General features: G+C 47.1%; 1 protein-coding gene across 3 annotated transcripts in view; it reads right to left on the bottom strand.

The window, feature by feature from the left end:
• The window catches only part of PHKB (phosphorylase kinase regulatory subunit beta), a 1437099-nt gene that overhangs the window by 726135 nt on the left and 683932 nt on the right, over positions 1-27032 (bottom strand). For all 3 annotated transcript variants that reach the window (XM_078669366.1, XM_078669365.1, XM_078669367.1), the window contains one exon: positions 12092-12155. In XM_078669366.1, the coding sequence (XP_078525492.1) occupies positions 12092-12155 (64 nt within the window). The remainder of the gene's footprint in view (positions 1-12091; positions 12156-27032) is intronic.

Raw genomic sequence — 27032 nt, 5'->3', positions numbered from 1 at the left:
GCCGCTTTTCGGGACTGAGGCCGCTTTACATTATATTCCAGTCCTCGTTATTGGCCGATATTCTAAATGTTGCCCGTACATCTGAAACGGGAGGACTCTAGATTAGAATAGGGAGTAGCCTCTAAGAAAAGGTATTTAGTGCATCTATTGGTAATCTTTCAATAAACCACAATAAGTCACCATACACTGTACAGTGTATTTATAATGCACGTCCTTAGCGAAAAGGTTATGTTGATGCTAACTCAGGCCCGCTCTACTCGATTTACCAAAGTTGAGAGATAGATACGGTTAAGAGGAGGTCGGTATTGAAACCTTCGACTGTGGAGCCAAGCATTGATGGGTAGAATTGTCTCAGGAGTTAACGTTTTAATGGCAACACGTTCCTTTAAGGAAAAAAAAATCAGATTAGGTAACAACAAAAATAGCCCAAAAGGAAAACAAAATGATTGGCTCACACACAGGAGCTAAAAGAGACACACGCCTTCTCGTTATTAACTGTACCCCAAAACCCGCAAACCGAAAATGTAAAGGAAAACGCACATCAGGCACCAGCTATGTATTTAAGATCACAGAAGATATTTCCTTTCAAGCTGACCCCTACAAAACTGCGACGTAATCTGTGCTGGAAAAATACTTCCACTGCCAAGGAAGGTTGCCCACACTCCTTATAGAAACAAGCATTTGCAATGCAATAGGTCTCGCATTTGATAGAGTTGGAGCTATTGGCATTGTAAATGGCAATGCCTTTTATTCATTTGTTTTGAAAACCTGCAAGCGGTGCATAAACATGCACTTTGTACGTATAGTCCTTGCTTACAAGAAGCAAGGCTGTCAGTAGAAGAGAATGCCAGCTTTGCTTCTCATAAGCAAGAGCGATAAGTACAAAGGGCTTGTTTACGCACAGCTTGCAGGTTTTCAAACGCATAAATAAAAGGCATTGTCATTTACAATGCCAATAGCTCAAACTTTCGCAAATGCGAGACCTATTGCATTGCAAATGCTTGTTATTATCTCCAACAGCACAGCAGTAACATTTTGACATTCAAACTGTCAGATACAGACTTCTTGGTACACAGTGAAGTATCAAGAGCAGCGAAAACTCACTAAGCTTTTAGGTTTGTGGACAATGTCCAAGAGATGGTTTCGCTCTATAAGTTACGGACGACCAGAACCCTTAACATTATATATCTATATATATATATAAAAACGAATGTCTGTCTGTTTGTCCTTTATGCATTACTACAACATTCATCTGATCGCCATGAAACTTTGGGAAGTTGTTGAGTACACTCCCGCGAAGGTTTCTGGCATATGCATTACTACACCATTCATCCGATCGCCATGAAACTTTGGGAAGTTGTTGAGTACACTCCCGCGAAGGTTTCTGGCATATGCATTACTACACCATTCATCCGATCGCCAGGAAACTTTGGGAAGTTGTTGAGTACACTCCCGCGAAGGTTTCTGGCATTAAAATATTTTAAATATTGGACCCCCAGGGCCCTCATAATCTTTCGAATACTGGTGTACGCACCAGACGGAAAAACAAAAAATTGTGTATCCACAAGCACTCGAATAAAGAAATAGAATTAAAACACCATTCATCCGATCGCCATGAAACTTTGGGAGGTTGTTGAGTACACTCCTGCAAAGGTTTCTGCCATAAAAAGTTTTAAAATATCGGCCCCCCAGGGCCCTCATAATCTTTTGAAGACTGATGTATGCACCAGACGTAAAAACAAAAAATTGTGTATCCACAAGCACTCGAATAAATAAATAGAATTAAAACGACACTTAATGTTTTCCATATTAAAATGAATACGTTTCAATAAAAATGACACCATGTAAATTGAATGTTATCATGACGAGTTTCCTTGAATTTCCTTTCTTCAGAGATCGCAGCAATGCGCGACGGGTAAGCTAGTATATTTTAAATTAGGCATGCTGATCAAAGCGCTCTAGATAGTCACTGTAAAAGTAAACTAAACAAGTGATTATATCGCCTATGCCTTAGACATCGATGGCATATCTCAGAAGTGCCTACAGATTGATCAGATAAGACATGTCTTAAAGCACAAGTTACTACTTGTGTAACGATATATTTGTAAGAGACATTAGTTAGTGATAGATTACTTACCTTAGAATATCCCCAGGCGTCAGACTGGATCCGGAAAGTTTTTCGTCAGCAGTACCCCTGCGCACCAGTAGGTGGAGCCGTGCGGCTCCACGTCCGTCGCTGGTGTCGTAAGCGCCGAGGTGACATCACGAAGACTACTTGGGCACCACCCATGCGTGCTGACGTCATTTCTGTACACGGCTTTCCGCGCCAAGAAGGCAGAGTCATGCAAGAAACTGACCATTGGTGCCATGAAACTAGGGCCCTGAAAGGGGTGGCCTTTACCCTAGAAATCAGTTCGCAGAACGGAGAGGATGGGTGGCGCGGTATGGAATCTATCACTAACTAATGTTTCTTTCAGATATATTGTTACACAAGTAGTAACTTGTGCATCTGAAAGAGACACGTTAGTGATAGATTCTTTACCTTAGAATAGATACCCCAGCAATACCAACCCCGGTGATGTGTCTGCAAACAAGATTACACCAGAAAGTCACAGAGAACAGAACAGCCAAAGAAGCCTTCTCTCCGGACCTGATTATCAAGGCAGTAATGCTTCGTAAACGTGTGCAGCAAGGCCTACGTAGCTGCCTGACAAATGTCCTACAAGGGAACGCCGCGTCCCAAGGGAGTAGTGGCTGCTGTTGCCATGGTAGAATGTCCACGCAGTCCCATAGGAGGCTCCTTTTTGGCCGAGTAACATGCTTTGATGCACAGAATGACCCATCGGGAAATGGTGCGTTTGTGCACAGCCCGACCCTTTTAGGTGCCCATGTAGCCAACAAGAGCTGGTCATCCACCTGGAACTGTTGTGTGTGCTTCAAAAGAACGAGAGCACACGTTCTGGGTCTAGACGGTGGAGCCTATCTTCCTTTTTTGAAGGATGTGGAGGCAGAAAGAAGGTGGGCAAAGTGATGGTCTGCCCGATGTGGAAGGGCGTGACAACCTTCGACAAGAAAGAAGGAAGGGTCGTTAAAACCACCTTGTCCAGATGAACAGAGAGAAAATGAGGTTCAGAAGAAAGAGCCTGGAGCTCACTCACTCTTCTGGCAGAGGTGATAGCTACCAGGAAAGCAGTCTTTAGAGTGAGAAGAGTTAAAGGACAGTTATGAAGAGGCTCAAAGGCAGCGCACATCAGATAGGTCAAGACAAGAGTTAAGTCCTATTGAGGCATTATGAAAGGCACGGGAGGAAACGTGTGTGTAATGACTTTTAGGAAATGGTTGACAACCGGGGACTTAAAAATAGAAGGCTGATCTGGAAGCCGTAGAAAGGCGGAGATGGCCGAAAGATAACCTTTGATAGTGCCCAGAGCGGAGCCCAGCTGGGCCAAGGATAGTATGAACAGAAGGACCTCAGAAAGAGGGGCAGAAAGGGGATCCACAGCCTTGCTGTGCACCATGCCACAAATGTGTTCCACCTGCAGGCGTATACCGTCTTAGTGGAGGGACGCCTGGCTGCCAGAATGACATCACCATCACAGACTTCAGGAGGAAGATCGAAAGCTGTGAACTGTCGCCGCTCAATCTCCACACATGGAGGTGGAGGCTGGACAGGTTTGGGTGCAGGACTGTTCCCTGCTGCTGCGACAGAAGATCCCTCCGAAGAGGCAGTCGGATCAGGAGATCGATCGCCATGGTGAGTAACTCGGAATACCAGTATCTTTGTGCCTAATCCGGAGCCACAAGGATGACTTGGGCCCGGTCACGCTGAATCTTCTTCAGCACTCTGGGCAGAAGTGGTATAGGCGTAAAGGCGTACAACAGACCGCAAATCCACTCGCGACGAAAAGCGCTGCAGAGCGAGTGCCGCATTGGTAATTCCAACGCGCAGAAGTGATGACATTGCGCGTTCTCTTCGGTGGTGAATAGATCTATCCAAGGTTCTCCCCACCGCAGAAAGAGACCTTGTGCCACGCCAGAGTCCAGACGCCATTCGTGATCCATCAAGCACCGGCGACTGAGTACATCCGCCCTGGCATTCAGAGAACCTGCCAGGTGTTGAACCACCAAGGTAATGCTTTGATGTTCCAGCCATGTCCAGAGGCGCAGAGCCTCCTGACATAGGGTCCACGGTCCCACCCCGTCCTGTTTGTTGCAATACCAAATGGTGGGGTTGTAGTCCGTGAACACCTGCACTACACTTCCGCGGACAGGGGGAAAGAATGCCTTCAGTGCCAGACGGATCGCCCGAAGCTCCAAGATGTTGATATGGAGCCGGTACTCCGCCGTAGACCAGAGGCCTCTGATCTCCGCCTCTCCCAAGTGGCCTGCCCAGCCCAGGAGGGACGCATCAGTCACCGTTGTGTGCGCTGGTTGGGAGAGGGAGAGGGATCTGCCGCTGACTCAACACTGGTCAGTGAACCACCACTGCAAGTCTTTTGCAGTGCCCTCCGAGATGTGGACGTAGTCGGACAGGTGTCCTTGATGCTGCGCCCACTGGAATTTCAAGTCCCAGTGCAGAGACCGCATATGCCAACGGCATGATTGATCAGCTGGATGCAGGGGGCTATGAGGCCCAGCAGCCTCAGTGACTTCCTGACCGAAACCTAGGACAAGGGCTGAACGATCGGAATCATAGCCTGGGTGTCCAGGACCCGCTGTTCTGGAGGGAATCCCAAAATTGTGCCGTGTCCAGAACCACTCCGATGAAGAGGAGCTTCTGAGAGGAAATCAGATGTGACTTCGGCACGTTGATGGAGACCCCCAGTAAATGCAGGAGGTCTGCCATAATCTGGAGGTGGGAGATGACTGCCTGGGGCAAGCCTGCCTTCAACAACCAGTGGTCGAGATAGGGGAAAAACTGAAACCCCTCATCTGCGCAGACGAGTTGCGAACACAGCCATCATTTTAGTGAACACCCGAGTGGCGCTGGTAAGGTCCAAAGGGGGAGCCCGGTGAACTGAAGGCGCTCGTGGCCAACCGTGAACCGCAGATAACGCAGGTGCGCCGGCAGGTCGTGAAAGTAGGTGTCCTGCAAGTGTTACGCTACAATCCAGTCTCGCAGGTCCAGGAAATGATTGACGTTACGAAGGTATAAAACACACTTGATGGCCCCCTAGGCCAAGGGCACTGCAACTTCCTGTTTGCAAGGCGTCAAGTGATCCCCGAACTGCGGAGGTACTGATGTGGCACAGCAGGAGGAGTAGCCCTTTCGGACTGTTTGCAGAACCCACCTGGCACGCGAGTGGGGGAGGTGATGGCTAATCCTGCCGCCCACTGGCATGTGGTGGGCCTCAAACTGTGGACTGAAAAGCAGACCGTGAAGGCCTTGAGGCAGCGGTGGTAGAAGTGGCGGTGGACTGATCTGCCCGCTAGCCCTGGGACCCACCCTGCTATCATACCAATTGCTCTGCTTATGGAGGATGCGGGGTCAAGACCACAAGGGATGGTGAATCCCGCTGCATCTTTGCCCTCGACAAGTGCTTCGGAGAGCACCTTCCAAGCCTCCGCTAGACACTGTGGCAGCAACTGTGCCACCGTGTTCCACACAGAGTTGGAATAGAGGGCCAAAGGGCCTTGGAGAAGCATAGCCCTGGACCACTAGACACCGTGGTCGAAGGTGCTGTGCGATGAAACTGGGGTTGCCTCGTGTGCACAGGCACCTCTGCGTTATTGAAGGGCAGTAGCGGCTCTGTAGAGGAGGTCCCTGCTGAAGCACTGCAGAGAGGAGACTTGCCCAGATAGGTACTGTAGAGAATTTGAGGGCAGGAGCCTCCCCTACACCATATCACAGAGTGAACCCATCACCTCAGTAGCTACAGAGGAGGGGGACAGTGTATCAGAGTGCGGAGATAAATCCAGCGTGCTGGGATTTTTTATATGGTCAATCTAGTTTAGATTATCCTCACAGGGAGCTGCGAGAAGGTCCTCAGACCTCTCCCAGTACACTCCTTCAGTCAAGAACAGGAATTGGAGGCAGGACAAAGCAGGCTCTATATAATCCGGCCCTTGAGGCAACGACTCCGTGGCCGATGCCGGATCTGAAGACGGCGCTGAGGCCGGTTCCAAAGGCGGCGTTGTAGCCAGAGTCAACTGCCGCGCCGAGCCAACGGCAGTGCCGCGGCCGGAGCCATCGGCTGCGCCGAGGCTGGAGCCAACGGCCACGCCGAGGCCGGAGCCTGCGCTGAGGCCGGAACCAACAGCTGTGCCGCGGCTAGAGCCAACAGCCGCCCCGTGGCTAGAGCCAACAGCAGTGCTGTGGCTAGAGCCAACAGCAGTGCCGAGAACGGAGCCAGAGGCTGCGCCAAGGCCGGAACCAACACCAGAGCCGACGGCAGCGCCAAGGCCGGAGCCAACGGCAGCGCCAAGGCCGGAGCCAACGGCAGCGCCAAGGCCGGAGCCAACGGCAGCGCCAAGGCCGGAGCCAACGGCAGCGCCAAGGCCGGAGCCAACGGCAGCGCCAAGGCCGGAGCCAACAGCAGCGCCAAGGCCGGAGCCAACAGCAGCGCCAAGGGCGGAGCCAACAGCAGCGGCGAGTCTGGAGCCAACGGCAGTGCCGAGTCCGGAGCCAACGGCAGCGCCGAGTCCGGAGCCAACGGCAGCGCCGAGTCCGGAGCCAACGGCAGCGCCGAGTCTGGAGCCAACTGCAGTGTGAGTCCGAAGCCAATGGCAGTGCCGAGTCCGGAGCCAATGGCAGTGCCGAGTCCGGAGCCAACGGCAGTGGCGACGAAGCCGAAGCCAAGGGTGCCACAGGGTATCTTGCCGGCTTAACCGGGGCCAAATGTGGCGGCATGGGGGCAGAACCACCCAAGGGGTCCGCGGGGCCCAAATGCGCTCCGGAGGGACCCAAAGGGTCAAAGAAACGGTCTATGGCCTACAGAAGTACCCGTACTTCTTCCGGCGCACGGACGGTCGCCAAAATTGTGGGTAAGCCACAGGCCACAACAGAGGCCCCAAAGGAGTAACTACTCCCCCTTCACAGAGTCCCTCGTCCCAGTGAGGGGTAGACAAAGAGCGACGCCGCTCCTACGACTTTTAATGGCACTTGGACTTACCTGTCCCCGATTCCAATGAACGATTGTGTCGGCTGCGCCAGCAATCCCTTGACCTCCCACAGGAGAGGGACCTTGAGTGGCGCTGTACCGAGTGCCTGGCCTCCAACAACTTCTGGGAACGCTCCTGCAAGCCGTCGGTGCCATGTCCCGACAATTGCTGCACGTCTCGGGGAGATGGCGTGCCCCAAGCAGAAGAGATACACAGCGAACGGGTATGTCACCGACAAGGTCCAACGGCAGTCCCAACAGGACCTAACCCATGCATCCCTACTGCACCAGAAAGTCGAATTTTCGACAAAAACATGAGACAAGTCTCATAAGCAAGTCAAGATCATTGACTAGGAGTACCGCTCTCTCTCGGATCTGCGCTTGCTGGCGCAGAAAAAGAAAGAACTGACGTCCAGCGCGCATGGGTGGCGCCTAAGTAGTCTGATGTCATCTCGGTGCTTACAATGCCAGCGACGGACGCGGAGCCGCACGACGCCACCTACCGACGAGCAGGGGTACTGCTGCCGAAAAACTTTCCGGATCCAGTCTGACGCCTGGGGATATTCTGAGGTAAGGAATCTATCACAACATGTCTCTTTCAGATATTTGTAGTATCTAGGCTAGAATGAGTTTCAATCAGTACAAGTAGTAATAGAGTCAGTTCTGTCCAAAAAGATGCAACCTTATCACAGGGTACACAGAAGGATTCGAAGGAAAGGTTGGAGATCTTACCATTAACAGTATTAACAGGAGCGCAAGTGAATTTACCAAAGAAGGAACGTTATCTGACCCCATCCCCTGTGCAGGAGGTGTTAAAGATTGTTAGCACTCAGTCTTTGTAAGATAGGCTTTGAGGGCACAGTGAAGAATGATGTTCCATCGTTTTTTTTTTAAAGAGAATATCAAGTCTTCAAAAGAGGAAGTTTTTAACTTTGAAGCAGTCTCCTTCAAATGAGCAAGTCTTTTGTGGCACCATTTAAATTTGTGAACTTTTTAAAAATGTCGTTTAGTATTTTTTTTTGCATTTAAAAATATATGAATTTATATGTATTGTTTTGTTTATCTCAGCTGAGGTCTAAATCAATAAATGTTTATACCTTGCAAAACAACATTGATAGATTCCAAAACTACTAAATGCAGTGCCAGGAACAGGAGGTACTTATCCCTTATAACATACATTGGTATATAATTTTTCTCTTTAGGATCTAAGGTTTACATACTTCCTCAGTAGCAGAATCATAGTATGCAAATGGGTTTTAGGTACAGGTTTTGCAGTTAACACACAAATATCATTTACTTCATTAATATGTCAGACTCCCACGTGGCATAACTACAACATAACATCGGAAAACCTACACACTTTAAGGAACACTGGTAGACTTAAAAGTATCCCTTCTGGCACCAGTTATAGTTCTTATTTGCTGGTCATAAGACCCATATTCCCGGATTTTCACAGCACTTAATGAGAATCATAACTTTCACATAATATGAATTTTGAAGATCTCAAACTTTCTGCATTAAAACTTGAGAAGAAGCACAAAAACTCAACCTCTCTGTTGATTATAAAGCATAATTGTGCCCAACAAAAGAACTACAGTAGGAAAGCATGTGAAACAGTTTGACAGCATGTGGGGCTTCAGGGGGGGTCTCAAATAGATTCACGCACACGGGTTGTCGAGGTAGAGCAGGTTTTTTTATTTGATACAGCCTGCGTTTCTGTACCGGCACCCGGTAAAAGGGTAGGGGTTGTTCTGCCTCCTCCGTCGTGGTTCTTCCCCCTCCGGAGCGTCGATCCCAATGCCTCCTGGGAGTTGTAGGTCTTTGTCCCGCCGTCTCGTAGTCCTCGACGTGCCGGTATGTGAAAAAGAAAGGAGAACAAGTCTCAGTACACGTGTTCTGTGATATACTTCGTGTGAGGGTAGGGGGTGAGGAAAACACACGTGCTCGCTACTTCTCCTGCTCAGTGACGTGATCCCTTGTGCTCAGCAAACAACAACAAGGGTGTGTAGAGGAGGATCGTGCATTAAGGGGGCTTCCCTCGCCTGATGCCTGCCCACCCTGTGAACTTGGACCGTACCTGGTCGAGCCACACTTCCGTGTTAGTGTGGCTGGGCGATGCGCGTTCCACAGAGCCTTCTTGCTTCTTGCGGTAGCCGCCCTCAGCGTTGTCCACCGGTCCGGTCGTCGCCTTTTCCCCTGGAGTCTCGTCGTAGCTCCGGTCCGCCTCTGCTTCTCTCCCAGTCTTCCTCCGAGGTCGCGCTGGTATGCCCTCGTAGGTCCTCCGGTGTTCCTCTGCTTCCTCCGCCTCCGTGCTGCTCTCTCCGTCCTCCTCTTCTTCTGTTCTCAGTCTTTCCTCCGCCCTCCGTTCGTCTTCCTCCTCCGTCCACTCCGCTCCGCTGTCTCTCCACTCACGCCACCAGTCTCCTACTCCGCCTCCGGGTGTCTCGCACACCTGGCTTGATTCTGGGATGGGTTTTACCTCTTCGGGGAGGGCGTGCCGCCATTCCGGATCCGCCCCCTTAAAGGTGTACGCCAGTCGCTCCTCCGCATCGGACCGTCGTCGTACTTCATCAGATGTACTCCATGCCTCTGTATGCTGGACAAAAAGGGCAGACACATTAATAGGCATACCAGGGGGCCCCTCATCCGGGTCCCCCACGTCACACAGCATTAAGCAGAAGGCAGCAATTTGCAACTCTTTACTAATGGCAAAGACCAATTTAGCATCAATACAATACTTGAGTGTTGAGATTTGTGAACTAAATTCAAGTTAGACTAGCAATAAGCGCAGTCTGTGAATACAAGCTGACAAATGCTGATCAGAATCAGTGAACATATGGAGAGACAGCACTAATGACAAGGCACAAACTGCAAGCAAGAAAACCTCTCATCCTTTGCAAATTGAGTGTTAGATATGGGCATCTATGGCAACTTATTGGTATTCAAAAACCTACATTGTTTTTGCACCAAATGTGCACTCCTAGACCAAGGCCCGGATTACCAGTTGTGCAGAGCAGAAATCTCAGGTGGAATTTCGCTCTGCATAATTTTAAGTGCAAGGGTGTTTTCGCAACTGGATTCCACAGGTGCAGTGCGGGAACATAAGATCTGATTTTTTTCGCCTGAAAACCATGTCTGATAAAATGTCTATGTTAGAGCATTACAGCCCGCGTCAACTTTCCGACCCCCGCCTTACCCTCAACCAGGGCACAGGTGACCATGTAATGCAGTGGTGACCCCTGCAGGTAAACGCAGTGAGGTGGGGAAGGGCACTGGGGGGGTTAGAGTCGACAGACAATGGAATAGGGAAAATAAAATAAATAAAGCACTCCTATTCTGTTGACTTCCCCATTCCACCGTGCCTACCTGCAGGAGCCGCGGCTGATGTAATGCTCCATTGTCTCACAACATCATCCCCTTCCCTCCAACATCATCCCTACCCATTCAACCCCATCCGGCTTGTACAAGAGCCCTTTCAGACCTTTACCACCTGCTCAGAGCAGGTGGTAAATGTCTGCATCAAGCCCCATGAAATTGGGAATTCCATACAGAATATGGTTTGCACACGTATTGCCCATTCATTGGCATCTAACTCATAACTGCTGGAATCCCGTGCAAATTTTTCGGCCGGTATCAGTTACTACAGCAGTCCGGGGCCGAAAAAGGTTTTGAGTAAGCAAGCTGAGGGTAAAAAAAGACCCTAACGGCAACAAACTTGTAAAGCAGCAGATTTTCCACTGGTGTATGGTTGGGTGGACTCATGGGACTCATGGAAAAATATGCTTTATGTAATTTCCATGGACAGGTATGGGACTTTTGCATACCCCAAGTAAAGAGTTGCTTTACAAAAATTATACTCATTCCTTTTCGTGAAATGTGCAAAACAAAAGCAATATTTATGTATATTTGTGATCACAAAATACTTGTTCGTAGTAACCTGAAAACAATTACAAGATAATGTATTACCTTTCATGAGGTACACACAACAAAAGTAAACAGTGAGGCTATAACCATGCAGAGACTGATTCAGCGGCAAACCAGTTATTAAGGGCGGAGTGAACCCGCCTCCCTCACCATCCTGAAAACATGAAGACTGTCTTTCAGGCTTAGTAAGGGTCAGCCTGACAGACAACCAGGTGCTGTACATAAGCTTAATTCTTCCAGCACCTAGCTGTCTGAGCTGAGCTTTGCCGGGCTGATGTCACAGCCCTGTGGACGTGACCTTCTCAGCTACGCAAAGAGCTTGGTGGTACTCGCCCTCATGACGAGAGGGAGCAGACTTGTTATCGTTGTTGTTTAAATGTATAAGGTGCACAGCTACCCAGAGGTTTCCCGGCACCGCCTGACACGAACAGAGAAGAAAGGAAACTATTGATATTGTTATTTAAATTTATAAGGCGCACAGCTACCCAGAGGTTTCCCGGCGCCCCATGGCACGAACATCCTACTCCGTGACAAGTAAAGACTGCCGTCTCCTTTCATTGGATATCCCATAACAAGATCAGCCAATGCGAGGAGGAGGCAGTCCCAGTGGTCAGGATCCACCAATGCTTCCCTCCCGGTAAACCAGAGATCACCACTGCGGACATGTACTTTTTTCAATGTTTGGTGCTTGTGTGTATGTGTGAGCGTATGCTTGTTAGTGCGTGCTGCGAATGGATGCATGTGAGTATGTGCTTGTAAATTATGGGTTAACCGCATGCGTGCGGGCGGAATTCCGCCCGTACGCTGGGTTTTTCGTAATCGCACTTTACGTGACGAGCTGGGCTCGTCATGAGCGTGCGAGGAGGCTACGCCATGACGAGCCCAGCTCGTCATGAGCGTCGAAGGGGTTAAAGTGTGCTGCATGTATATGAAGGCATGGGTGTGCCTGTGTGGCCTACACCTCCCCCTACTCCTGTGATGCTAAGTGACAAAATGTATTCAACACATCGCCAAAGACAAAGAAGCAAACTGAAAAAAATAGAGAACACTTCAAAGTTAAATATTACCTGATTGCCAAACAAGTTAAATCCATTAATCGCTTCAAGAGCAGCTTTTGCTAATCCGACAGAGCTATAAAAGAGGAAACAAAATAGAGATATGCCTGTTACCCTTATGTTCCTGAGGAGAACATCAATAGCTGGAACTTTTATATTAAATAGGAGTTTCACACACATGCACAGAGAACCGAAAACATGTGTCTCAGTGAGTCATATGGGTAATGAATCAGTCTCAAAGAGTCAAACAGATAACAATCAGTGGCATTGCAAAAAACTCAGATGGATCTGTGAATGGCCGATTCTTTTTTTAATATATATAATATCACGGCAACATCCTGAGCAATAGGTCTTCTGGGAAGCCTGCATTTGCATCATAACTCAGGACATGGCTTCTGTCAGTGTCACAGAGTTTGTTTATCCATTATTAGAATTGGCGGAACTACAAAACAATCCGCCTGCACATCTGCTACCTGTAAAAAGAAGCTTAATTTCCCTTATTTTTCTGGGTCATGCATTTATTTGATGTTTTGCACTAGATATTTTACAGCTATAGTAATGAGCATTCAATAAAAACCAGATCTGTTCAATTTAAGACATCTTTATTCGACCTGTTAAGATAGAAAAAGGGGCTACGGTGGTCGAGGTGGAGGTAAATCAGACTGTTTCACGAAGTTTAACCTGATGGAGCAAGGTGGAAACAAAAATGTTTGTATACCCCTTGTGAAAGTAACTTTCCATAACAATAATATGTACTAAACGTGTGGTTTTGAAATTAACCAACATAGAATAGAATGCACTCACACAAAAATGTGGGATATTAATTTGCATGAAATTGCCAAGCATAATTTACTAATTTGTTGTATATTGTGTCATAAAGGGTACGCATTTATCGTAATCTAATTGAAAATTGCATGAATGTGCTTTTTGTCTGTTTATTTGTGGCATAAATCATGAAGATTGGTATGCAAATGCACGCATATGTGTTGCTTAAAGCTAGGTAATTACTAACTAGGATATTATTAGAAGGGGGAGGTAAACAGAAAGGCTTTATTTCGTAAATTTAAGTTTATTTGTGTTTGTTTCTGTAGTAGTTCCTAAATTGAGGCCTGTGTGACTAAAACAAAATGGAAGCTGACTGTGATTCCAAGGTGGCGGTCTAAGTACCCATTCATGAACCAACTGGAAGCGCGAGCTGCCTGTGCCTGAGCAGTATGGGTCAAGGACAGCGTGGCCTGCCACATGGACTACATGCCAAGTTTGTTGAAGTCAGCAAGTTGTCTCGGGGGAATGGGGCACCGAATAACAATTTAAAGGACACTTCGAAGGAATTAAAGTTTGAACAATAGCGCCACTATTTTTTGTGTCATAATGATGACTCCGCATAAAGTGAACAGTAAAGCGATGAGGTGATGCTCATCCAACTCTAAATTAACCAATCACGGACATTCTAGGACATAAGAGTTACAAATTTAGATAGATAAGTTAGTGAAAAAGGGTATAAAAGAGGACATTTGGGACTTTGAAAGGAGCTTGCTTTTCGACCTAATCTTTGCACCCTGAGATGCTGTCAGTCTGCGTAATTTTTCTTATGGCGCCGGGACTTTGACATTTTTCTGAACTTTAACTTTTGAATGGGTGCGAAATCCTATGAGACGGGAACATCAAGAGAGATAGAGAGGTGTTTATTTGGGAACTATTGTTTTTTTTTTGTCCTCATAACCACCATGTAGACAAAGTACCAAAAGGAATATACAGAGAGCAGCTGTCTCAGTTTATCTGAAAAACTGGAGGGGACACGAGTCTTGCGGGGGCCATTTATCCCTCAGCTGTCAACTGTATTCCAGAAAGGCACAGAGTCCATGATTTACCAGTTTGCGGCAAACCTTGGGGGTAGTTTAACAGCCAAGTGGGGCCGGGCATGAGCCGGATAACGGCTGTTCCACAGGTACAAGATATCGAAGTACCATAGGAGATCAATCATTGGACCGGGGTGGGGGGGGGGGGGGGGGGGGGGGGGGGGAACCCGGATGAGTCAATGAAGCCAAGAAAGATGATACCAGAAGGCCCTCTTACTTTGATTACCAGATCTGGCCAGATCAGTACATGAGGTCTGCAAGACTGAGTTTTGCCAATCTCTAAAAGTAGGCGGTGAAGAGTCTTTCCATTTCCTGCAGATTTCCCTTCTTGCAAGTAGGATAGCATAAAAGACTAGACACCTGGCTGGATTTTGTATGCCTTCTAGAACACCAAATACTATTAGAGGCAGATCTATAGTGACAAGTCTTCCCAATGATTCTGTGAGGGACTTACTGATATCCTCCCAAAATGTGGTTAATAGTGGGCATTCAAAAAACATGTGTGTATCTGATGCAGCAATCAACCCGCATTTAGCACAAGACACTGACTGTCCTCCTGCAAATTTAGATAACCTGAGAGGGGAATAGTATGCCCTAGGCAGGGTAAAGATATGATTTCTGCGAAGCCAGGACGGCTTAACAATGTTCCACAGAAGTTCAAAAGAAGTAATCCAAAGATTTTGTAAATTCTGGTCCGTCAAAACAGAGCCCCATAATGACTCCGGCAGAACAAAGTCCCCATCCGACTCCTCCAGAATGAAATTATACCATTTAGATACTTCTTGTTTAGCTGGACCACAAATTAGTAAATCAGAGACAAATGGGCTATGCCCTCCAATTTTGAATTTATTCCTATTAGCGGGAGAGGTTTTATAGGCGACAGACCAGCTATGAATCTGTATGTATTTGAATCGTGAAAGATTGGGGCCAACCTTGGCTTGCAGATGTTCCCACGAGAGTAAATCACCCTCATAGAAGAGGTCACCCCAAACTTCCAAGCCTGCCTCTCTCAAAGGAATTACTAGAGTGTCATCAAGCCAAGCAGGATTTTCAGGCAACCCCCACAGCGGAGTTTTTTCGCAAAAGTAATTTAATTTTATGGATTTCATGACTTCAGCCCAAGTTCTGGCCAGACCTTGTAGGGTCTTCAGTTTAAATTTTTTTTTTAAACTTAGGATGACCAAACTTAAAAAGAAAACCAGAATGATTAACTCTTTCCCCATCCAATATAGCTGCATACATAGGACCCACCCCCGAGACTACGGGACCCTTCAACAACATCCGTGAGTGGGAAAGTTGAAAGGCTCAAGCATAGATTCTTAGGTCTGGAGCCGCCAAGCCCCCCTTATCACGTCGCCGTCTTAGTTTTTTCTAAGCGATCCGTGGAAAATGGTTATTCCAGATAAAGGATGAGATATTAGATTGGAAATTAGCTAAAGTAGTTTGATCAAAGTATAAAGGAATGGTATTAAATAAAAAGGAAATTTTAGTAAGGATAGACATTTTGATTAGGTTGGCTCTACCTAATAATGAAAGAGGCAAATGCGACCATGAATGGAGAAGCTTACGGCAATCTTTAACGACTGTAGATAAGTTAACTTGGACAAGTTTCTTAATGTCCTTCACTATTGTCAAGCCTAGGTATCGCATTGAAATGCCTGCTTGGAGTTCTGTTACAGAGTTCTCATCATTCCATACAAGCATTTCAGTCTTAGCTGCATTAATCTCATATCCCAACACTTGTCCAAAGGCATGGGCCAATTTCAAGATAGCCGGAAGAGCAGTAGTGACTTCTGATGTTAAGATAAGCACATCGTCGGCGTATAATGCTACCTTCCTCATCCAACCTTGATAATGAAAAGGTTTGATGGTGACCTCCTCCCTTAAATGTTGCGCAAAAGGCTCAAAGTAAAAATCAATAAGCAAGGGAGAGAGCGGGCATCCCTGTCGGGTTCCCCTAGTGATGGAAAAGGGGCTCAACAGGTCACCATTGACGAGAAGGCATGCAGATGGATTGTTATATAACAGGCCTATTACCCTGCGGAACCTTTCCCCGACACCAAACTTGGCCAAGGCTTCCGAGAGGTACACCCAATTAACCCTGTCGAAAGCCTTGGTTGCGTCCAGCGTAAGGGCGGCCAATGGGAGATTGTTGGTTGTTGCAATATCTATGGCACCAATTAAGTAGTAGGTTAATTCATAAAGTTGTCTCCCTTTCAGGAACCCCTTTTGATCCAAATGAAGGACAGAGGGCGCGATAGAGGCCAATCTAGAGGATAGAACTGTGGTGAAGATTTTATAATCCACATTCAAAATGGAAATTGGCCTATACGAGCCACAGGCCTCCTTAGGTTTACCCGATTTTAAAATAAGGGTGATGGAGGCATTATCCCATGATGTCGGAGGGGGCATTCCTTCTAAAAGGATTTGATTAAACAAATTGGTGAGGAAGGGAACGATTTCTGACTCTAGGAGTTTATATAACTCAGCTTGCAGCCCATCAGGTCCGGACGCCTTCCCCCTCTTTCCCTTCCTAATGGCAGATCTCACCTCATCCTCTGTGATGGGATTATCCAAATGTTGAGATTGTTCAAAAGAAAAAGAGGGTAAAGTGATGTTACTCAACCAGCTCTGAATAGCCTCAGCTGTGATTACCTTATCTTCTTGATATATATCTTGGAAGAATTCCCTAAATACCCTCCTAATTTCATAATCTGTAGAAAAGTTGTTGTTTCCTACTTTTATAGATGCGATGTTGTTCCGGACCTGATCTACTTTGGTCTTCCAAGCCAGTAGTTTACCTGCGCCTTCACTATATTCAAAGTGGGCCAGCTTACTGGCTTCCCATCTCTGTTGAACCCTCAGGTTTAAAATCGAAGCCAGGCTTCACTTTAGAATCAGCAGTTGATTGTGAAGAGGATCTAAAATAGACCCTGAAGCTGTACTGTTAATAATCAATATCGTGTTGAACACGAGCCATTTCTGTTTCAATGGAAGAAATCTTTTCGTTATAATTCTTCCTCCGATAGGCAATTTTAGCTACGATAAGCCCTCTCAAGGTAGCCTTAAACGAGTCCCAAATAATTCTATTTAAGGCAGAACCATTGTTTAATAGAAAGAAGTTCTGAGTCTCCGACTTAAGATATGAGATATCCTCATCATTGGTAAGGAGAGAGCGATCAAAGGACCACGTACTCTGGTTTTTTTTACTACGGAAACCTAACTCCAGTTTAACCGCAGAATGGTCAGAAAGATGCGAAGGAAAGTAATCTATTGTTTTAATGGAATCAACCAGACTGAGTTATTAAAATAAAGTCGATCCTTGGCTTGTGATGGTATTTAAGGTTCCGAAAGGAAACCCCCTGTTGTTTTCCTGACCTTTGTCGCCAGACATCAACAAACCCATACTGCCTCATAGGGTCCAATAGGAAGGACCTAGTCTTAGACAAAACCAAAGATCGATTATTAGGAGACTTGTCCAAGACGGGATCCAACACAATGTTAAAATCGCCGGCTAGTATTATAGGTCCTGAAACGGAAAGTAACTGCGAAAAAACAGTTTCCAAACAAGAAGGGTCATCCTGGTTTGGACCATAATAGCCGACGATTGTAACTGAAAACCCAGCCATAAGGAATGACGCTATCGACCATCTACCAGAAGGATCTACAGCCTGTGAAACCAGCTTAGCTTTAGCTCCTTTTTTAAAAATAATCGCAACCCCCCTAGTATGAGAAGTTTGAGTGGTAGAGACCGCAAAATCGATCCATCTATTCTTCTTGGTAAGTGCAATCAATTCACTAAGACAATGGGTCTCCTGCAACACCACAACCTGCACATCCAAGTCCTTCAGATATTGTAAGATTCTATTGGCTCGGGGCTTGGTGCGGAGGCCGTTGACGTTCCAGGAGAGAAAACCAACACTACTCATCTCTCATCCAATAAACCAAAATGATTAAAAATACAATACCAAAGAAAATATTTATGATCCCATTCATGACTTCCTAACAATAATTGTGTATAATGTGTGATATACCATTCCCAAAACTACTATTTAGGTTATTGAGGACTTTTTTATATTTTTGCCACCCCTTAGCGCTCACCCACCCAAGGTGAGAACCCCTCCCCCCGTGAAGAACCCTTGCAGTATCTAACCGGAACAATGTCCAGTAGATAGTGCCCCACCGGTTGACCTCCAGCAAGAAAGATCACCCCCCTTCTTTTCAAAGGACAAATAAAGAGTGAAAAAGATAAAATAAAAAAAAAAGAAAGGAGTACCTAAAACTGTGAACATATTGACTAGTGCATATAAGTAGGCAGAGAAGAGAAAGAGAAAAGCTAGGTCTACATCTAGATTTTCCAGTTCAAAAATAGAGAGTTTGATGGGAGGTCCACTTAAATACTTAAGATGAAGTTATAGGTGCCTGAAGCGTGCCTGATGCTAAACCTTACGAGCCCCCTTGCCCAGATCCATTAGTAGCTCATCAGCTGCTTGTACAGACCTGATGTTAAACATCTTGTTATTGTACATTACTTTAAGGGCTGCCGGAAACATGAGCTGGGCTGTTGCACCTAATTTTCTAAAGGCATCCAAGCACCTCCCAAACTCCCATTGCTTTTCAAGTGTAATTCTGGAAAGGTCTGATCTTATCAAAAAAGTGAAACCTTTCCCAGACAAAGACTTTTGTTTCAAAGCCATATTTAGGATGCGTTCCTTTAGGAGATAGGTGTGAAAATTAACTAAGATTTTACGAGGTTTAGACCTCTGAGGATTCAGTTTAAAAGGATCCCTGTGAACCCTCTGAATGTCGGCCGACAGTTCTGCAAGAGTATGCTCTAGATTCAGTGATTCCTTCTATAAAGACACGATGTATTGTTTAATATTTGACCCTTCAGATCCTTCAGGAATATTCAAAATAGGAATGTTCCCCCGTCTCGCATTATTTTCAAGAGTCTCAATCCTCTCGCTGAGAGCCAGATCTTCCCTTTTGAGTTTCTGAATGTCCACTTTCGCTTGGTCCAAATAAATTGAATGGGCACCAACCGTTTCTTCCAGCACTCCAGTTCTTATAGTGAGCCCTTCAATTTTATTATCAAGCGTTTCACAGTAGTTTTTAAACTCTAATTGATTAGCAGATGATTCCGCGAATCCTTTTCTTATCTCCAAGGTAAGGGCTGAAAACATCTCCAAAACGGAGGCTGTCGTCATTGGAGAAGGAGAGAAAGGGACCAATAGTGAGTTGGGATCAAGTAGGGCAGGGACAGCAGAGGTTTCCATATCTACGCCCCCAGATGCGCCTCCTAGCTCAAGAAAATCTAACTCTTCAGCCTCCTCGGAAAGCCCTGTAGTCCGGACTTGGGGTAAACCCTGCTCTATCACAGGTGAGGGTTGTGGCGGAGAATGCGCAAACAGAACAGACTGCATGGGCTGCACAGGCTGTCGTTCTATCTCTGGATCGTGCAGACCTTGCAGGCTCCTTACTAAATCGGTATTTTCAGCATTTTCAATAGTTTGACTAGAGCTCTTCCCAACTGCATCATCCACCCCCAGCGGCGATGTATCTGCTGGCGCGGAAGGTTGACAGTAAGAGGAGGAACTGGCCTCTGGGATCGATGCCATACCTGTAACGTCAATCTCTTCAGAGAGATGTAAGATCTGAGGAACGACTTTGAAATAGGAGTGAAGTGAAGGAGTAATTTTTGAGCCTGTGGGGTGCAAGGTATTAGAATCTTTAGCCTTCACCTTAGTTTTACTCTTCACATTAGTATTTTTAGACTTAAGTTCTATGTTCAAAAAGGAAGATGATTTTTTCTTAAATGGTGTATTGACCCCTATTCCAACCTCTGCACCCCCCTCTGGGACTCCGACTTTGCTTACTCCGGTTTTCTTTTTTCGTCCGCGGCCTCGACCTCGTTTAAGCCCCCCTTTGAGAGTATTAAGTGAGCTGTCAATAGCCTGTAAATTGCCCTCAACACCGGTAGTGCAATCTGGTGGAGCAGGATTAGTTTCTACTTGAGACAGGTCTGTGAGATTCCCATCACCGGGTTCATGTGCTAAGGACCCCTCCACTGCGGCAAAAGGACCAGTATACTGTAGGTGTCGCAGCTGATCTTGTGACCCTTCTTTGGAGTTGGGAGTTACGAATATGTGCGTGGGATTCCCCGTACTTACTACCCCCCGAAGGGAGATCCAGTTTCTTAACTTCTTTCCTCTTCTTAACTCCAGCACGGCTATACAAATCCTCGGGCTGGGTTCAGGAATGACCGGTGCTTCTGGAAGGCTTTTGAGAAAAGGAGAGGAGGAAACTAAACAACAGTTCTCTGAACAAATCGGCGAACCCTTCAATAGCTGATTTCCCTCACATCTGCAGGCGCCCTGAATGTCACAGTTGCCCAAGCGCCACTTGCCTGCACCAAAAAGCACCACTCGAGATCCCCCGCAACACCCACTACCTCGGCGTCCTCCGTACTCGTCCTCGGCACCGCCCTCGCTCCGGCCCAGGAACTATGGAGACGAAGAGAGGACTCCGCAGCAGCGCCAGCTGCACAGCGAGGAATACCGCATCTGCGTGGGGAGAGGAGCCCGATGCTGAAAAGACAACGCTACTGGCAAACTGTGCACTACTCCAGCGGATCCCGGTGGCCTTTACTTACAGGTAAATGATATTCAATTTTGAAAAACACTCTTGCAGAGTGGGAGACGATCCTCCTGTGAGGTCATTCCGGAGCACCACGGCAAGCTAGCTTGCTGCCGCCATGTTCTTCCCATAGAGATTTTCGGGAACTATTTTGTTTTTGTGCTGATGTCTGCGTTTCTACATTTGGGTAATATACCTTCAACTTATTTTCCGGAACTATCATGCTAATAAATGAAAGTTTTTGAATGTAACTTTTCGTTCAGGATCATTAATGTATAACTGAATTATTCTTTCAAATAAAACATAGAGATCATGCTAGGAGATTTAATCTCTAAATAAAAATTAAATAAATGAAGAATTGAGCAGGTCTTGTTGTCCTTTAGTTAACTTTTACTCGCGGATCCATCGAAAATGAATAGTGGGGTGTTTTAAATCTTTCCTTTAGATAAAACCATGGTATTAAAATAAAATCTGCAGGTGTAAATAATGTATACATTTTAGGAAATAGGCATTCCGCTATAGCCCCGCTGCTCTCCTTTTGGTCTTCACTGAATCCTCAGAGCAGAATAAATGTGTGAATGAATAAATGAATGAATGGTAAAAGTTATGGGCCCATTTGTGAGAAAATAGTGAATAGCTCAGTGGGTTGAGGTGATGGTTTATGAAGAATGTTTGAAGCTGCGCTGCACCAGTAATACTTGGTAGCAGAGCATAGGTTGCTATAGGTTGACTAGGATATATGATGTGTAGAGTAGAATATATAGAATTTTGATGCACAGAACTTTAGGACTAACATCTGTTGAGTTTGTATTACGTTATATGTAGTCGGGAAAAGGCTTCCGGAAAGTGTGGGAAGCTGGTCACTCTGTCTGCAGGCAGAGGTAGTGTGGCAAGTGAAGTCGCACATCACATAGTCTGTTTCAAAGTGGTGACATCATCGTATGTTACAAGTTTAGGGACCTTTACGTGTAAAAGTGGTGAATGTATAGCGAGGGCAACCTGTGAAATCTTGGGTCTGAGTACAGGGATCATTGCATTTTCGGTCTTAAAACTCTACCCGGAGAGAGTAATAAAGTTTAACCTAAGCTTGAGATAAGGGTAAGATAGAGTGAAGTTATACTTTATCGGCGAAACTAAAATTCTGTGGTAGAGAAGAGATAAGCGCTGTATACTGGAAATACAGAATACTTGTGTGATTGAAAAAACTATCACTTTGGTTTTAGCGAAACAGACGGAGTTGTTTTATGTAGTTACTAACTGATTTTGCTGTATAAAAGTGTAAATACAGTGTGCCGATAAATTTTGTAAAGGAGGGGTCAGTCGAAGCTGCAGAAGCCGGAGCAGGGCTGACGTCAAAGGTGTCGCGCTGGGATTGGTCCGTGTGACCAAGACATAGTAAGGGCTGATTGGTGCATCGGCGAAAGCAACAAAATAATTGGTTGAGCACTAAGGAAACGTATCTTGTTCTAATTGGTGCGATAGTGTGAGCCGCGCTGCGATAGGCTGGTGTTATGAAGCAGTTTACGGAAGAGTGCGCAATCTTTTGAAAAGACAGGAGATTAATAGCAAAATGGAATTTTATTACGGAATGGAGAAAGAGAAATCTTCATGGTTTCAAAAATTGAAAAATGTGTTCAAAAATGATAAAGTAATTGAAACTAGAGAGAAAAAAGTAATTCCTCCTCCGAAAACACCTGCATCATACATGATGACAATATATGGCTACCATACATGTATATGGTTAGAAAATTGGGCAAGGTATATCGAAAATGATGGTGCATTAGCTTTCCCAGAGGAAGGATCTTTCAGTCTAGCGGTGTTAAGAAATTTGAGAGACAAGATGATGAAGCTTGAACCAAGACCTAGACAAACTCAATTTGAAGCTTTTGCTGAGTGGAAAGATGAAATGCATGATTTAGAGCAATAAAGGTTTGGAGACTATATAGGACCAAGAAATAGAGGTCTTGGATTTTGGAGAGAAACGCATGAGACTAGAATGCGAAGGTGGAGAAATGCTAACATGTTTGATGGAATGTATCCGGTTAGATTGGTAGATGGAGAAAAAGGGCGAAAATGTACAGAAAAAAGGAATAATATAGAAACAGGAAAAAGGAGTTATGAGGATTGTGGATCCTCGGAGCTATTATTATGCTAGCCAGCTCCAGTGGTTATCCTACTGGACGGCAGGACGGAACCTCTACGAAATAGACTACACGCCAGAGAGACTGAGCCGGGGAGAACTACACGTCCTGCTACTCCCGAAAAGCTGAATCCTCACAGAATGCCATCCACTCCTACACATGGCTCTGACGTGCTGGCGGAAAGCCCTGACGTATACTTCATCGGCTGTGGCGTACGCAGATAATATTCCTTCGCTGGGAATCCCGACGCCACAAGGTAGGCTTACGGATAGAGTATTACGCCCTTTGCAGGAGGCTGGGATAACGGGAGTAGGCGCATTTTTTGGAGATGACAACCTACTCGATCACGACACCTTCTTACAAGCCACAGGCGCTCCCCCCCGACTGTACCTGCTACATGCCACTGTTACGCACTACAACAAAAACAGCCGCAGCGTCTCCAACCCCCACAACACGAATTAGTTCACTTATTATATTACATGGTCCAAGACACGGACAGACTACTGACGGAGAAAGAATGGCAACTGATCCTAGAACACCCCCGGCGTGTTTCACGAAACGTTAAGTTTAGATTTATACAAGTGATGGTCCTGCACAGGGCACACCTAACCCACAAACGGCTACATAAAATGTTTCCGGACTCCCCTCACAGCTGCCCACGCTGTGGAGAGGAAGAGGCTGGATTCCTCCATATGGTTTGGTCTTGCACACGACTTCGAGGGTATTGGTCAGAAGTGTGCCGGACGTTACGGACGGTTAAGAACTTGTCAGTGCCGGAAGAAGCATTGCCCTGCCTACTGGGGTTGCGTAGAGGATCTAAGTCACTGAAGGCCCAATTGAAATTACTTGACCTAGCGCTCCTATTGGCGATCAGGGCGATAACGATGCGGTGGAAATCTCCCAGACCTCCAGGGACACCCTTATGGCAGGCAGAGGTGATAAAATGGGGACGAGCAGAGGGATTGGCTCTCAGAAGGGAGGAGGCACGGGGTCAGCGGAAATACCCCATATCCCAAGACTGGGAGGTTATGCTATTGGCACTGGCGGGCATAGACGCAACACTGGCGTCTGGGAGTGGATCGCAGGGATAAGAGAGACAGGACGGGAGCTACTCTGAGAGGATCTGGGAGTTCCCGGGTAACCGCACAACATACCAAGACACAGCACGTACTATGTACACATGAGACAGAGGTGACTAAGCCTAGACGGGAGAGATTCAGTGCCCATCCAAAGACAGGGGGAGGGGCTAGAACATGGGTGGAGGGTGGAGGTAGGGAGGCGGGAAGATGAGTGAGTTATTTGTTTAAATCCCATGGAACTGTTGAATAAGGAAACGGGCACATAGCCGGTCTGTAATGTAAGATGTGATGATGTACTATGTTAAAGGCAGAAGATGCTGACGAGTTGCAACGTTACAGGATGTATGTCTTACTGATTACCCTGTAGGGATGGGAAGTTATGAATAGGGGAGAAAAACGGAAAAAAGAAGCTGTTGAAATGATGAAAACAAATGCAACGATATGTTTCCTGTTATATAGCTGTGAATAAAGAGTTTTAAAAAAAAATGAGGATTGTGGATCCGAGGATGCAGTGTTGGAGGAGATCCTAAAAAGGAGACCACCGCCATACGAAGCAAATTCTATGGGTACAACTCCACGTGCACCACAGTTAGAGGATGGATTAGCAGAAACTCCAAAATGATTTTCAAACTTCAGAGATGTCCCCGAGAGAGTATAAATGAGATATGATTCAGATGTTCCATTAATAGGAACTAGATTTACTAGGACACCTAAACAAGGGAATGGAACAGAGAGAATTGGAAATAGAGTAGAACAACAAGTTGAAGCACAACAGAGTACTTCTGAATATATACGTTCAACAAATGAATTAAATGAAAAGATATAGGAGCTTACTAAAAAAATAGAAGCCGTAACTGTTCCAGTAACAATAGGTCCTGAAATCCCAGTGTTTGAAAACCAGAAGATAAAAGAGCCATCTCTAACTATTCCTTTAAATCGGAGTTTGCAAAAAGTAAAAGAAAAGGTTTACCCAGACTTGTCAGAAATTAAACGTACTAATCAAATGACACCGCCAGATTTGACTTTTAAACAGAGCCATTAACACCACAGAGAAAGGGTCAAAGGGATATTTAAAGACCTGCCCAGGTTCACATCCCCTACCACTCAACTATAATAACAAGAAGAACCGGGGGTCTCAGGAAAAGCCATTCAATTAGCTCACTGGCTTAGACTCCTTACTAAGTGAGTCAGGGAACAAGTTCCTTTCAAGCCTAAGAGAAGCCAGAAAACAACAGTAGAGAAGAGCATTTACCGGGATGGATCTAACCCACAATCACTTTTCTAAAAGTGTTTGTGGGTTTGATCCATTCCAGCCTCAAACACGCCACCCGCAAGCACCACCAGCTCATCCGCACCACCAAGAAAAAATCACTGAAGGAGCGACTTGACAACAACGCCCACGACAGCAAGGAACTCTTCAGCATCGTCAAGGAGTTCTCCAACCCCAGCACCGGCAACAACGACATCACTCCTTCACAAGATCTCTGCGACTCTCTCGCCTCGTTCTTCCACCGCAAGATAGCCGACATCCACAACAGTTTCGGCGCTCCACCCACGCACCCAACCGTCGAACCAACGCACCCCACCGCCACCCTCCGCACCTGGACCACGGTGACCACCGAAGACACAGCCCGCACGATGAACAGCACCCACTCCGGATCTCTAACCGACCCCTGCCCCCACCACGTCTTCAACAAGGCCGACTCCACCATCGCACCCCAACTCCGGGACGTCATCAACACCTCCTTCAACACCGCCACCTTCCCGGAGAGCTGGAAGCATGCCGAGCTCAGCGCCCTACTGAAGAAACCAACAGCGGACCCCACCGACCTCAAAAACTTCCGCCCCATCTCGCTCCTCCCTTTTCCTGCCAAAGTCATCGAGAAGATCGTCAACAGACAGCTTGCCGCCTTCCTCGAGACGAACGGATCCCTCGACCCCTCGCAGTCCGGTTTCAGAGCCAACCACAGCACCGAAACCGCCCTCATCGCAGCCACCGACGACATCCGAGCCCTGCTCGACAACGGGGAAACAGCGACACTCATCCTCCTGGACCTCTCTGCAGCGTTCGACACTGTCTGCCACCGCACCCTAGTCCAACGCCTCAGCAACATCGGCATCCAAGAGAAGGCACTGGAGTGGATCATCTCGTTCCTCGCCGGAAGAACACAGAGAGTCCGCCTCCCCCCGTTTCGATCCAAGGCCACCGAAGTCATCTGCGGCGTCCCGCAAGGATCATCACTCAGCCCCAACCTCTTCAACGTCTACATGAGACCTCTCGTTGCCATCGCACGCCAGCACAACCTCAATATCATCTCCTACGCCGACGACACCCAGCTGATCCTCTCCCTCACCAGAGACCCCGACACCGCCAGAACCAACCTACACGAAGGGATGAAAGACGTCGCCGAATGGATGAAGAACAGCCGCCTGAAACTGAACTCAGATAAGACGAAGTCCTCATCCTGGGACCATCGCCCTCCGCCTGGGATGACTCCTGGTGGGCCCCAGCCCTGGGCACCACTCCCAAGCCAACAGACCACGCACGCAACCTGGGCTTCATCCTGGATTCCTCCCTCTCGATGACCAGACAAGTCAACGCCGTCTCTTCATCGTGCTTTCACACCCTTCGCATGCTTCGCAAGATCTTCCGATGGATCCCGACCGAAACCAGGAAGACGGTCACCCAGGCCCTCGTCACCAGCCGACTGGACTACGGAAACACCCTCTACGCCGGAACCACAGCCAAGCTACAGAATAGACTCCAACGCATCCAGAACGCCTCCGCCTGACTCATCCTGGACATCCCCCGACGCAGCCACATCTCCGGCCTCCTGAAGGACCTGCACTGGCTCCCCGTCAACAAGAGGATCACGTTCAGGCTCCTCACCCACGCACACAAGTCTCTCCACGACCTGGGCCCCAAGTACCTCAACGACCGCCTGACCTTCTACACGCCCACCCGCCAGCTACGGTCTACTAGCCTCGCCCTCGCCGCCGTACCACGCATCCTAAGAGCCACCGCCGGAGGCAGATCCTTCTCCTACCTGGCGGCCAAGACATGGAACTCCCTCCCCATCCACCTTCGGCTGACCCAGGACCACCTCGCCTTCAAGAGACAACTCAAGACCTGGCTGTTCGAACAGTAGCGGACCCCTTCCCCCAAGCGCCTTGAGACCCTTCCGGGTGAGTAGTGCGCTATACAAGTGTTATGATTGATTGATTGAGCCTAACACTG

The sequence above is a fragment of the Lissotriton helveticus genome, chromosome 12, assembly GCF_964261635.1.
Source record: "Lissotriton helveticus chromosome 12, aLisHel1.1, whole genome shotgun sequence".
Taxonomy (NCBI): Eukaryota; Metazoa; Chordata; class Amphibia; order Caudata; family Salamandridae; genus Lissotriton; species Lissotriton helveticus.
Note: the sequence above shows the minus strand (reverse complement) of the source record. Positions and strands in the feature narration are given on the sequence as shown.